Source organism: Furipterus horrens, unplaced genomic scaffold (assembly GCF_987537825.1).
Source record: "Furipterus horrens unplaced genomic scaffold, mFurHor1.1.pri manual_scaffold_3, whole genome shotgun sequence".
Classification (NCBI taxonomy): domain Eukaryota; kingdom Metazoa; phylum Chordata; class Mammalia; order Chiroptera; family Furipteridae; genus Furipterus; species Furipterus horrens.
Genome location: NW_028327173.1, coordinates 172,050,971 through 172,065,306, shown reverse-complemented (window position 1 = coordinate 172,065,306; position 14,336 = coordinate 172,050,971). Strand labels below are relative to the sequence as shown.

General features: G+C 34.3%; 1 protein-coding gene across 11 annotated transcripts in view; it reads left to right on the top strand.

The window, feature by feature from the left end:
- The window catches only part of NIN (ninein), a 97,096-nt gene extending 83,682 nt beyond the window's left edge, over positions 1-13,414 (top strand). For 6 of the 11 annotated variants that reach the window (XM_090270853.1, XM_090270855.1, XM_090270856.1 and 3 more), the window contains 4 exons: positions 776-877; positions 4,019-4,219; positions 7,581-7,694; positions 10,108-13,414. In XM_090270853.1, the coding sequence (XP_090126979.1) occupies positions 776-877; positions 4,019-4,219; positions 7,581-7,694; positions 10,108-10,317 (627 nt within the window). In that variant the 3' untranslated portion in view covers positions 10,318-13,414. Of the gene's footprint in view, positions 1-775; positions 878-2,736; positions 2,863-4,018; positions 4,220-5,846; positions 6,332-7,580; positions 7,695-10,107 lie in introns of those variants that run through there. The other 5 variants (XM_090270858.1, XM_090270857.1, XM_090270860.1 and 2 more) reach the window with 3 other exon arrangements.
- The last annotated feature ends 922 nt before the right edge of the window (positions 13,415-14,336 follow it).

The following is a 14,336-nucleotide window of genomic DNA, read 5'->3' as shown; positions in this document are numbered from 1 at the left end:
TCAGCTACTCACTAAGAGAAAAATCTAATGATAGGTTTTAACATAACAATGAATTTAAATGTATCTTGAGAGACTATACACTCTATTTAACAATTCTTACTACTCTCTTTTTATCTCTTTTGGTAGAAGCAAAAATTAACATTCTAGAATATTGTCATATCTTTTCTATTTAGCAGTATTCTAAATACTGCTTCAAATTTCATCTTTTAAATTGAGAAAGGAGTTATAGAAATCAAGTTTTATGTATCCCAGTTTTAAATCTTTAAACTTTCCCTTAAGACAGTGTTTTTTTTTTCCACTGCAGATCCATAGTAGAGAATCATGAAATTGATTTAGTGAAACATCAGCTTTTTTATTAATAAAATATACCACAAAATATGAGTACATGATAAGGATAAGTGTTATTTCTGAAAGTTTTTTTTCAGTGATATGTACTTATAACTAATTATACGTGTATACATAACAAGAGGGAGTGGGTATATTTTCTGGGTTGCAAGAGAAAATGTATTTCATACAGTGAGTGGCACTAAAGTTTGAAAGCCAGCTGCCTTAAGGAATCTGCTCCACATGAGGAGTGGTGATTGCAACTAGATTACTTAAATGTAATAAATGCACTGAATTTTTTTGTTTGCTTTCCTTCAGGGAATGTACTCAGCTTCCTTTCAAGAGTTGAGATTTATGACTAGTATAAACTTGTCAAAGTAAAGTAGAGCAATTTAGATGGGGGTTTTGTTTTGTTTAAAGGGCTTTTTTTGTTTTGTTTGTTTCTTAACAGATCAGTCAAATGAATTCCATTGAACAAGAATTAGAAACAATTCATTTGGAAACTGAAGGCCTGAAAAAGAAACAAGTAAAACTGGATGAGCAGCTAATGGAGGTAAGCTTTTAAGCAAATGGCCTTAGTTATGAAGAATATTTTAATCCATGAATGAGCCATTTGTTGGGAGAGACTGGCATAGCATTGAATTCATATTATGAAGAAAAGTGAAAATTTTACAAGTACACTGCCAAGATGAATTCTTTGGCCTGTTTTACCAAGTTTGATGGACATTTTAGTTTAATACACAATCATAGGAATTCATAGTGCTTCACAGAGGAAGGAATAATGTTGATTATCCTAAAATGTGATCAGGGACTCTATCCGGAACTAGCCACAAGACCCATGGCTTTCTTGCCATTGCTATGGTTGTAAGTTTCCTGTTACCTTCCATAATATATAGTGTTTTATAGATATGACTGCTCTCTAATAATCTCTTCAATTAGGAAATCTGTGCAGGGTATTTAAGAACATTAGCATTTAGAAGTTTAAGTTTCAAGTGTTGCCACTGTCCCTTACTTTAGTAACTTAGCACTGCCTTGCGAGAAGTACATCTGTTAAATACAAAAATGGATTTGTATAACTTGTCAGCCTGGATGTTGGGTTTCAATCTACTACATTGCTTCCTGAATACTGAGAACAGTTACAGGCTACAAAACAACGTATGTATAAATCCTTCCTAATAAGTATGATTTCATTGAGACACTTTGTTTTGGGTAGATGAAAATATTAATACAATGTTTAGTGAACTGTAAAATTTATATAAGGTAGGGAAGCATGAGTAGAAAATGTCTTTTTTTGTGCTGTTAAAAAGGGCTATGTATATAATTATTTTTAATCCAGAATTATCAGAAGGAAGATAAATGATTAAATATTTTTATGAAACTGAGCATATGCAAAGGTAACTTTAAATAGATCTTTGGTATTTTAAATGTGAAACATGGGCAAACATCACATTGACATTTAAATGACCACTGAGGTTTCTGTCATTTTTATATCCTCTGATTTATCCAGTAATAAAGAGGTTACTGAACTATAAATAGTGAAATCCAAAGCATTTTTTCCTTTCTCTGACAGCATATAATAAATGTGTTCAAAACCTTGAGCTGTGGGCTGTGTTTAGATGGCAGTCATGCTTTTCTGATGAAATAATTATATACTGTAATGAATAAGATATCTGAATCTAAGGCTGACATGTCTGCTGCCACACTGAAAAGTAGCAGGATATACTTCATCACTACTAGATCCTCTGCAAACACTGCCAACAGGCCCATCTCTCCACCTGCTCTCACTGGCCTTGGAAGCCCCCTTACCTCCCAACCCTACTTTACATGATGAGCCATCCTAAGCAATTTTTCCTCATTATTTTTCTTCCTGATCTAGTAGTAAATATTTACTAATGGATGAGGGAATGTACTTGACTCTAAAGCTGAATAAAGAAAAAACATTACTTTTCAATTGAAAGACTGAAAAGAACATCTTATACACTACTCTAAAAAAATTGGATTCTTTAGTAGTTTTACTGAAACATAATTCACATACTACAATTCACCTATTTAAAGTATACATTTCAATGCTTTTTTTGTACATTATATTTTTAAAATTGTGATAAAGATATGCATAAAATTTGCCATTTTAACCATTTCTAAGTGTACAATTCAGTGGTGTTGATTGCATTCGTGATGTTCTATAAACCATCACCACCTACTTTCAAAACTTCTAATATCTGTCCAATTCATACACATACAAATGTAATTTTTGGTCCTTTATAAGTTCTTACTGACTAAAGCACACATATGAAGGTATATAATACACTCAATTTGTACTCTCCTTTCTCTTTTTATAACTCATACTTTTCTTCTTTTTATAACTCCTGCAATTTTGTTTCTTTGTTTTGTCTGTGGCTAACCTGTACCTAGAACTCTGTGGTTGGATCTAGCAGAGAAGGGTGCAGTTCTCTGCCTGAGATAGTGTGTGAAGGTAGAACATTCTCTTTCAATGACTTCCATAGCATGGATACACCTCATTGAATTCCTTGTACATGTAATCACTTCTACTGACTGTAACAGTTAATAAGTACTTCAGGTAAGAGCCAATATTCATTTTCATCTTGCTTTAACTGTGGAATGTGTCTCTGTTTACATTTATATCAGGATTTTCTTCAGTATTTAAAACTCAGTATTTGAAGATATGTGATGAAAACTATCCCACTGATATAAAATCATGGGGTCATAATTCTCTATGTACTTTGTTCCTGAAAATAAAGTGATGGGATTTCCTGAATCTGTAACATATTCCAAAATGGGTAATGGCCCACCTCAGAAATGTAGATTTACAGAAATGGATAGTGGCTCTGAAGTTTCATGATAACATTTCATCTTAGTTGTGTCTTAGAGGACCTTTTCCCTTCTCACAAGCCTGGAGGTACTTCTTGAGTTTAGTACTTGCTCATGCTTGTTGCATGCCTTCCACTAAGCCCTGTGTCTGCAGAATGTGTCGACAGATGTGAATTGGCATGCATCACTGGCTGAATGCAGTGCATTCTTCTCTCCTTTTTCCTCTCTCCAACTTTGATTGGCATGTGATATGCATACCATTTCCTCATTGTCTTGATCAAATACTTCTATTCCATGTACTTCAATTCCCAGATGTTCTGGGATATTGCCTTATGCCCCAGAATTGCCTATCTTATTGTGCTATTTAAGAATATAATATTGATAAGCCAAGATAGGTTAATTTTAGATGTGGGATTCTTTGAAAACATTGCTAACTTGAAAATATGTAATCATTAAACGTTTTCTTTTAAGAGTCTTTATGAATGGTAAGTGGCAAGCCCTAAAGCATAACCACTTTCTCCCCTTTGTCTATTCCAACCCTGGTGTGGTTGTTTTTTAAAGAGGGATAATTAAATGTTCTAGTGTAGGAAAAAAATGAAATAGAATTCAGACCCTTATATTCACTCACAAGTGAGGAATAACAATTTTAAGCCCAAAACTTTTAAGAAGGCCTACTGATTCATTACTTACATTATCTCCCAAGCAAAATAATCCTTCCCATTTATTTCTTACTCAGACTCATTCGCTATCCTGGTTTGCAAGTTATCAGGGGGTCAGGCTTCATTACTCCCTGCTTAACACTTTCAAGGGCAACTGTGTGCTTGAAGGCACCGCAGCTGACCAGGGCTTTGCCCTTGTTGTCCAGATGCAGCACCTGAGGTCCACTGTGATGCTTAGCCCATCCCCTCACGCTTGGGATCTGCAGCTGCTCCAGCAGCAAGCCTGTCCGCTGGTGCCCAGGGAGCAGTTTCTACAGTTTCAACAGCAGCTGCTGCGGTCAGAAAGGGTAAACCAGCACCTGCAAGAGGAACCTGAAAACAGAACCTCTGAAACCAACACACCACAGGTAAGGGGCTCTTTTTCTTTTCCTCTAAGAGAAACTCAGATCACCCAATTATTTGACCTGTTTATTTGAAGTTATACCAGTTGAAAGGTGGAGATAAAGAATGTAAACTTTCTGTCAGAACTGCAGTGCCTTTCTTGTTTTGTTTTTTGCAGTGCTGCTTCTGAGCTCTCCACTTCTCAGCTGGGTAATTAAGTGTTCTGGGTCTCTTTTGCACATTTGTAATTGATGATAACTATCAGGATTACTTGCACATAGTGCACAGTTCACTTAACATTCTTGCCTGATGCCAAAAATATTGCAGAATTCAAGTGCCATTCTCAGATTTGTGTTACTAACCAAGCTTCCTTGGTTTTTGTGTACCAGAGAGGTGCAGCCTGCTGAGTTCCATGGACTTCACAACTGGGGACTTCACACAACTAACAAAGCTGAATGTGTAGTCAGGGGCTCTTTTTAGTTGACATAGTTCACTTTGTTTTTCAAACTATGTCATATAAAAATTATGTTTAAGATAATAAAGATCTTCCCCTTCCCTTTGAATTAGCATTAACCCAGCTCACTACCAGACACCTTGGTTTTCAAATAGTTATTCTCTTTCATGCTTCATTCGTGATCATCTTTTTTCAGAAGTTTCTTAACTGTTTGATCTTGTGCATTTAATTTATCAGAATTAGAAATAAAATTAAAAATACTCCTTAGTCTGTCCAATCCCTTCCTTTCCTTTCCACCATTATAAATTAATTCTTTCTGGTTTGGATGCTTTTCATTTTCAAATACTTTGCTTCTCAGTTGACATTTGATAAGAAATTTCCCAACTCCTTTCCGTAATCCCCTCAAAGTGGCTTTGCAAAGTCACATTAACAAACACTATAATTATGCATTAGAGCAGTTCTCTTTTCCTCTCCTAATATACATCTATGCTTTGTCATGATGTTCTTCTGCATCTATCGTTTTAAACAAAACCTTTAAAAATGCTTTCCTTTTGTGCTTTAAAATCCATGTTTTTTCGAAATTTCCTACATTCCACTTCAATTGGCAAATATTAAAATTAAATTCTTGAATAAAAATTGTGGTGGTAGGATATTAGATGTTTCAACTCTTCATTACAGAGTTCAATTATAAAACCTTGACCGCATTTTTTTACTGGACATTTTAAACCAATGATTAGGCTAAGATTCTACTTATTGCTTTCTCATGCACACTGTTATCAAAGCACACTCTTCCCAGCCCACCCACTAATGTTTAAAAATAAATATTCCATTATTCCAATTACTTCAGGATTAGGTAGACAAAAAAAGGTTAACATTTTTATACTAAAAAGAAAAAATTCCTCCAGTCAGATGGCAGGGTGGACTGCTCATTGCTCTCACTAGAATGCCAGTACAGGTTCTCCTGTTTCTGGAAACCGAGCTGACACTAATTTTAAGAATATTATTCAAATCTGCACGTTGTCTCAGTGCGTGAAGTGATGTGTTTCTTCTGCCTTTGTGTTGCTTTGCTTGCATATGTGGTGTTAATGTGTGTGCTTTTAAAAATTGCTTGCATTATAAATGTGTGAATTTAGACTCCTCCCCCCAAAAACATAACCTGGACATCAGGGTGAAGTGTACCACTTGCCTTCTTTCTCTAGGCCTTGCTACCGGAGCAGCGAGCAGTGCATGCAGATTCCTACAGAAGGATTGGGCACCTGTGAAAACTGGGCTGCTATTGATGGCATTTCTTACCATGGCAGATACTCAAATGCACACACCCACACACCCCCACACATCACACAAACAGAGAGACATAAGCTGAGAAATGTTTTGGAATCAAGTGCTCTTTTAAATTATTACTTTATTATTATTATTATTATGCCTTTGCAGTATTATGTCTTATTTACTTATGTAGAAACGAGAGATTTTGTGAATCAAATTCACAAATTTCAGCTTGTTACAACTAATTTTATTTATATCATTTAAAGAGTGTGGACTTGAGATTCTTGAAAGGATGTACGTATTCCATATATTTTCTCATTCCATATGTTGTAACTATTTTTAATAAAAGGTACTACTTTTATATATGGAATTTGAAGAAAATCAGGGTTTTATTTATACTGTTTTGTATGAGATGTACAATACTTTTTTGACAGGAAATTTTGATGAAACAATAAAATAAATTTTAAATATCACTGTCTTCGTTTTTCCTCTTTCCCCATTATTTTGCCATGCTCCATGTCCTTTGAATTAATTAGCTGTTACTGTTTTTTTTCTTGTTTTGTTTTTTTTAAGGCAAGTGGAAATCAGGCATTTTCCATTTTATGTTTGAATTTTAAACAATCATTCTATGTTTTAAAATATAAGGTTTTTTAAAAAGCTAGATTCTCTCAAAGCCTGCTTTATTGAAACTTACTTTCTGTATTATGCTTTTGTTTAAAATTTTTTTCTTCAAATTAATCACATGGTTTAGTTCTTTTATGTTTGAATAAATGCTATTATTTAGTAACCAAACATATGCTGGCTTTCAACTCGTGTTTGGTCATTCTGTGAGATTTTTAAAGGCTGGTTATACCATCAGACACTAACACCTGAGTTTAGCTTAACATTTGAAGAACTTTGTAAAATCTGAAATTCCGTATGTGGACATTGGAGTGGACTGTGGGAGGGGCAGTCAGTTGCACTCTAATGTGAGCAGAGGAAAAGAAGCCAGGGCTCTCTTGCTGCCCTGTTTTAGTTGTTTGTGGGGAGAAGATCCTTCATTTTAAGTCTGTTCAGATGATAAACCCATCCTCCAATCCGATGTTTGCTTCACATTAAGAAGTCAAACTGGAAACAGATGAAGAAAATAACTGGCAGGAAGAGGCTGATTATCATGAAGAAACGCTAACACCCTCACATTAATCAGCCATTTCAAAGGAAAAGCAGATGTGTATTTCATGCTGATTGGAAATGTTATAGACAACCCAGAATCAACTAAGTTTTTATTTTGTTGTTGAGGCCCGCAGTATTGCAAAGACCCAAATCACAGAGGGAAGGTTGATAACCATCGTTTAGTTTATTCTAGATACCTATTTTACTAAAAGTGCACACAGTAGTAAAGTATGGGTTTTAAGAATTTTGCATTAGCCAAGGGGAAGATGGTAACACAGGTAAGATTTTTTTTTTTTTTAATCTTTGATTCTTTTCTCTGATAGGGTTATTTTTCTGACATGTACTATCCATGCAGTGTTTAGAACTCCCATTTCATAAGAAATCCACCCTTCCTGTTACAGAGGCAAATATTGGTTGTCTTTTCCCTAGGCATCTTATGGGGAAAATAAACTACTAGTGTTTTCACTTCAGTGTGGCATGATTTTCAAATGATAATACATTTTTCTCCTTCCCTTCAGGAAAACCAGGAACATCTGGTAACTGTCATGGAGGAACGAATGATAGAAGTTGAACAGAAATTGAAACTGGTGAAAAGGCTTCTTCAGGAGAAAGTGAATCAGCTCAAAGAACAAGTGAGCCTCCCAGGTCATCTCTACCCACCCATCTTACATTCCACTTTTAACTCATTTTACATTCTTTTATTGCCATTAACTTGTTAACTGTTGTAGTGTAATAAGGACAAATTCTACTATGAATGTATAGAAGAAGATGAGATTCACGTTCTCCCATCCCACTTAAAAAATATGAGTTCTTATTCTACATTCTTTTTTCTGAAGCTCTTTTAAGGCATATGTTTGTCCACAATTTAAAAAATGTGTATTTGTTACCAGTGTCATAGATTTTTTTTCTTTTTTGCCCAAGACAATAAATAGTCCTACTTAAATAAACAAAACATTTATATTGGTAAAAATAATTGGAGGATAATATATAGAACTTTAGCTTTCCTATTTGCAACAGCTATGACAACCTCAAAAAGTACCTTATAGCTATAACCAGATTCAAAAGGCTGTGCTTTGAACTAAAATCCAGACCCTGTACTCCAAGACCACTCAGCAGCCTGAACCTTTTCACATTCTGGTGACAGCTGTGGCCTCTGCATTTATAAATTACATGTACATCCACTGAAGAGACATGCAAAAAAAGGGGCTACTTTCTAGGAAAGTTTGAGACGAACTGATAGGGGTTGGCAGGAAAGAAGTCATGCAACCCAGTTTTCTAAATAAATAAAATTTAGGAAGAATAATCCCAAAAGAGGCTCTTCATGCAGAGATAGACAGGAGGTTTCCTTTGTCCTATATCAATATACAGAATGTAGTCAATAAGTCCTGTAAAATGAGCATTTATTGATTTAACTCTTTAATCATTAATTTATTCAATACATTTTTTCTATGTGCCAGGTACTGTTTTAAGCATTAGAGATACAGCTGTGAACAAAATAAAATTTCTGCCCACATGTAGTTCACCTACAAACTATTGAGCATTTTGCCGGTAATAATTTTGAAAATAAAGAAAATTGGGTCCACTGTATTTTCAGTAGAGGGGAATATGAGAAGGAATACTTGTTGCAACCCAGAGTTTAAAGAAAGTTTCCTAAAGCCCTCTTAAACCTAGTATTGTGGGTCAGGTAAGGTTTTAACAGGTGAACAAATGTGGGAGGGGCATTCTTAGCTATGGAAACATCATGCAGTTATGACAGTATTTGGGGTGTGTACATCTGTAAACACTTCGGCATTAATAGTTCGGCATAACACTGTCCTGAGAAAAGCAGAAGAAGAAACTAGAGAGATAAGGAGGAGCTGGCAAGAGAGAGCCTAACATGCTGAGCCATGGAATTTGGATTTCATTCTTTAGAAGTTAAAAAAAACCATCAAAGTATCTTTTAATGGAAAGGAGAGAGGGAAAAAAAAAAGTTGTATTAAAACAGTTCAACAGAGAGTAGGTTAGTATGTTCCACTTGCTAGTCATCTAAGTTCTGGGCTTCATCATTGCCCTATGAAATACTAATAAATTAATTAGCTACTCTGTATCCCCTTAAGCCTTTATACTTTTAGCTGTCCTGCTTGAAATTATATGTAAATGAGGAGTTAAAGGTATAATGAGGGAAGAGGGATTAGAAAATACTGACAGAAGCAATAATAAAATTAACCCAAGGCTGCTGACAAGTTTTCCCACCCTATCCTAGACTATATGTTCTAACCATAAATATTAGAATAAATATCTTCTAGACAAGGCTTTATGCAAAAGAAAAAGAGTTAAGGAAAAGTCAGTACCCAAATCTTATTTCTTTGTTATAATACATGAGCCACATTTTAAAATAATCAGTGGGTTGTAGTTATGAATGGGAAGCTCAATTATCTGTTGTTAAGAACAGAGTTAAGCCCTGGCTGCTGTGGCTCAGTGGATTGAGCATCGGCCTGCGAGCCAAGTGTCGCTGGTTCGATTCCCAGTCAGGGCACATGACTAGGTTGCACTTCAGGTCCCCAGTTGGGGGCGTGAGTGAGAGGTAACCACACAGAGATGTTTCTCTCCCTCTCTTTTCTCCTTTCCCCTCTCTCTAAAAATAAAATAAATAAGCAAACAAACAAATAAGTTATTAAAAAAAAAAAAAAGAACAGAGTTAAACATAGTTCACACCCCACAACTCAGAAATTTAAGTTATAAAGTATTTAACTTTTTCAAGAATGAATAAAGGAATAATGCCTAATTTACTTAGGTTGAAAAAAGTTTCATTTTTGAACCCTCAGATATCAATTTGTTCTTTTTATCAGTGACTTCTACAAACATATCATGCAAAGAAACAGTTAAGAATAAGTAGATTTGCTCCACTTGTATCTCTGATGCCAGTCTAATGTTAAATCTATATTGGAAAATAAGAGAATATAATCGATAGAAGCCATTTGCCTTTCTAAACAACTGTCCTTATATCATACTTAACTTAAAAGAATTACAGAAGAGGAGTCAAGATGTTTCTGGTTCTGTTTCTAGCTCTGCAAGAATACTAAAGCAGATGCAACGATGAAGGATTTGTATGTTGAAAATGCCCAGTTGTTGAAAGCTCTGGAAATGACTGAACAGCGACAAAAAACAGCTGAGAAGAAAAATTACCTCTTAGAAGAGAAGATTGCCAGCCTCAGTAACATAGTCAGGAATCTGACACCAGCACCATTGACTTCTACGCCTCCTCTGAGGTCATAGTAAAGCCAAAGGATACACTTATGTTCATGCACTTTACTGGAACAGATGGAGTATTTCAGTAGGTTCTATCAACCTTTTTATTATTATTATTATTAATTTAAAAAACCTTTAATGGCTTCAAGTTAAGCCTAACTTAAAACTGCCAGCAGCAGAATTGGAGCCTCCATTCACTATAATGAGTTTTTCTAAATAAACTCTTAATGGGAGTTGTAAACAGTCATACATTTCACTGTTGGATGTATTCCTAACTTTTAAATTTTTACAAATATTCTAATAGCCACCAAGAAGGCAGATATTGAAAACAATTCAAGAACATTAAAACACAATTTGGAATGAGTTTTTTGAAATAATTACTAAATTCCAGCTATTTTAAGTTTGATATCTAACTTTGTTGTTTTGATCTTTATTTTAAACCAAATGTATGCCTTCTTAACATTTAAATATGGAAAAGTCATTCTGCTTCTAATAGTTTCATTCTTTGAATTAATTGTTAGACTTTCTACTTGGCAATAGAAACTGGGTTCAATAACCCCAGAAGTCAAAAAAGCCAGAGTCCATAGAACTCTACCTTCTAATACCTATGACAGTATTATCACTCTTGATGTATTATAGATATACAACTGATTTACTCAGCTGCACTGTTAACTAATATTGAAACCTTGCTGTCTTTAAATAGCCTTTTTTTTTTTCTTTCTTATAAGTTTCATTTGGGAGCTTGTCTTCTAAAAATGGATAAAGCCACATTCTTAAAACTATAGGGAAAGCACTGGACAAACCACTTTGGAGAACAGCTACTCTTAAAGAGAGATAAGCACACCAGGTGGGTTTCTCTCTCAAAAGTCTTGGTATTCATGAAATTACATTTAGGGTTGCCTCAAGAACTCAGGGAACAATCCTTTAAACTGTCTTCCTGAAATAACATAGGGCCTCTGTAAGAATTTAAAATGTATAAACCACGTGACCTTATTTATTTGTCTTATATTTAGAGCCATAGTGGGATTTTCATTTCTACACTTTTAGTGAATGTAATCTTCCCCCCAAAAGGCCTTGATTTTACAGTTAAAAACCTCTTCTAACTTATGGAATAATTATCATTATTTGCTTGTTTGTTTTAACTAGGTCAAAATTTCCACACTTCCTATTCCTCTAAACCTCAAATCTGATCATAAGAATTTCTTACTGTGATAAGTAAAAATTGGCATGCCATCTGAGACAGGGGAGTGCTAAATAGGATTTCCTATTCAGTCTCAATACCAGAACTTTATAGAACAGTGCACATTTTAGATTAGATAACTTTTTTACTCTCCAAGGAGAATCTGTGAAGTAGCCTACATCAGCTAGCAGTTGGTGGAGGACTCATTAGGTGGAGCACACTAACAAAGCTCATCACAGTCACCAATTTGTTTTTGTGAGAGAGCAATTAGATAAGAAACATTCACTTTGATGTATCCCAAGAAGGCCAAATTATTGATTTACAAGCAGTATAACAGCAAAATTAAATACTGCTTTGTGGGCAGGAACAAAAGATGAAGCAAACTGCCTAAGAAGTCATATGTCAGAAACTCAATCTCAACACAACAATTTGCATCGAGGAACTTTGAAATTCCTCTAGACCTAACCATCTGCTGAGTCCCACCTGCCAACACAGGAGTCATCACTACAAGAGCCCTGACAAGACATGGTTGTTTATAGGACTGGGAGTTCACATTCACGAAGTAAAGCTTTTCATTTTTGGACAGCCCTTATCAGAAAGTCCTGATTTCCTCTTGGAAAGAGGATTTTAATCCTTCCCTACAAGTACACTTCAAAGCATGTCTGCCCTCATCTTTCTTTTCCAAACATTACTAGTAAATATAACTACTTTTACTGCATTGGATTTAACAGATGATCTTTTTCACTTAAAACTGTGGTTAGGCCTAGGCTAAGGTCATAAATAAACTAAGTATCTGTGGTAGACTTACGTGATATACTTCAAGTTACTCAAGGTTATTGCCATCAGAAATGAATACCAAGAATATTTCTCAAACACCTAGCTTAGCATGTGATCACATGTAATTTTTACATTTTGAAAAGTGTAGGGTAATTTGTTTTTCTTATAAATCTGTATTTATGTGTACAAAAAAATGGTGTACAATGAATGTGAATATGCCTTTCTGGAAAGTTGTAGACTACATTTTAGAATCCCTTTATCCAAAATCAAAATGCTGCTCAAATGAAAATTTGTTTAACCAATATCTAGGTGCTTAATTTCTTGTTTTACTGCACTTGCAAGATGGGGAAAAAGATCAACATGAGAAATGTAATTACCTTAAGTTGATACATTTGTGCAGCAGTTTATTTTTATAAAGTAGTTTAGAGTGGGAATTTAACTGTCAATTTATAATATAGATTATAGCTTTTGAAAAGGCCCTTTAAAGAGATTAAACTGTTAAAATTAAGATTAGATTTTGCTTTCAGACTTTATAATAGCACTCTTAAAAAAACCCACAAGTTATGTTATTTTATAGGCATGTGTAGCTACTTGTTTGTTAAAAGCACTGGTAAAACTTTCTTTTGACTTTTTAAGAAGAGTTATTTAAATTAAATCATAGAAGATGGGATCCTCATTTCAAGGAAAGAGAATCAATTTGCCTCTGTAAAAATAATACATTGCACTAAGAAGAGGAAAATGTGGATAGTAAAACCTGTGTTCTATTTCACTTTCTTCTGCTTTTTAGAAACCTAGGCTCTTAAACTCATACTTGTGAAGGGAGAAAAATAGACTAGGAGGGGTAGAACCACCATAGTATTTTATTTATTTTTCTAAAATTTAATAAACTCAGATTTTAAAACTGTTTTAAATGTGAATCCTCTCCAGAAGCTTCAAATGCATTGCTTATATATTTAATCGTAAGCATGTTTTACATAGATAGATCACCAAGTCATAGGCTTTCAAGGTATCGGAGGAGCTGTTACAGGTCTAGTATTTCAATAATGTATCAATACCCAAGGCAGGTAATATTATGAGAAACTTCTTTTTTAAAGAAAGGATTGAGACTTTACAGAAGATTTTAACATGTAGGATGAGTTTTTATTTTTGTGATTTCTTTTTTTTTTTCTGAGTGAAGGAAAAGAGAAATGTGTTGCTACTGTCAACATCTTAAAGGTATCCTCAATCAAGGGAAGACTAAGTGCTTTGTAATAAATAGTATTAAGCAAGTCTGATTTTGAAGAGATTACCTGGAATGACTCATTGGAATGATATAATTATACAAGTAAGCCAAAAACCATGTCAAAGCCTAATAACCAAAGCATTCCATATTTTAAATGTATTATATCATGTTTGGACCTATTTAAACATCTCAGCACTGTAAATTAGTTTCAGTTTTATGGCATATAGATAGCTGTTTAATAATAACTCCAAGCTAGCTTTCTGTTTCTCAATTTTTATGAAAAGATATGTTAAATTTATTCTTATGGAAGGACATCACAGAATGATTTAAGGGAACACTGGTTTTGTGAAGGAAAACCTGAGTTCACCTAAAGCTATCTCTAGGATTCTTCACAGATAAAGACTAATGTGTATGTATTTATATCGACCTTGTATATTTCATCTTAGCCATTCTAAGAAAATTTGAAAAGTAAGCTTAAAATGTAAATAAATAATTTTGCAAACATGACTCTTGTTTTCTATACACCCTGAACTTTTACAAACACTTTCAATGTGTTTATTATTTGTAATTAGAGTGAAAACATCAAAATATTGCACTTAAAATTCTGCAAATGTAGAATCTGATCCTCCACTCCACACCTAATGAATCAGATTATGCATTTTTTTAAAGATCCCCAAATAATGTATATGTGATTTAGAGCACTGGTACACCATTTTTGTCACAGACTTGATAACTTTCACACTGGCCAGTTTAGGGTCTCTGTTCCTGTTGTGGTTCATAATTTACTTATAAAATTCTAACTTAACCATAGGCAAGGCCATGTTTGGGATTTTGGGTGCTTTGGAGGTGGTGTTATTTCAATTTGCC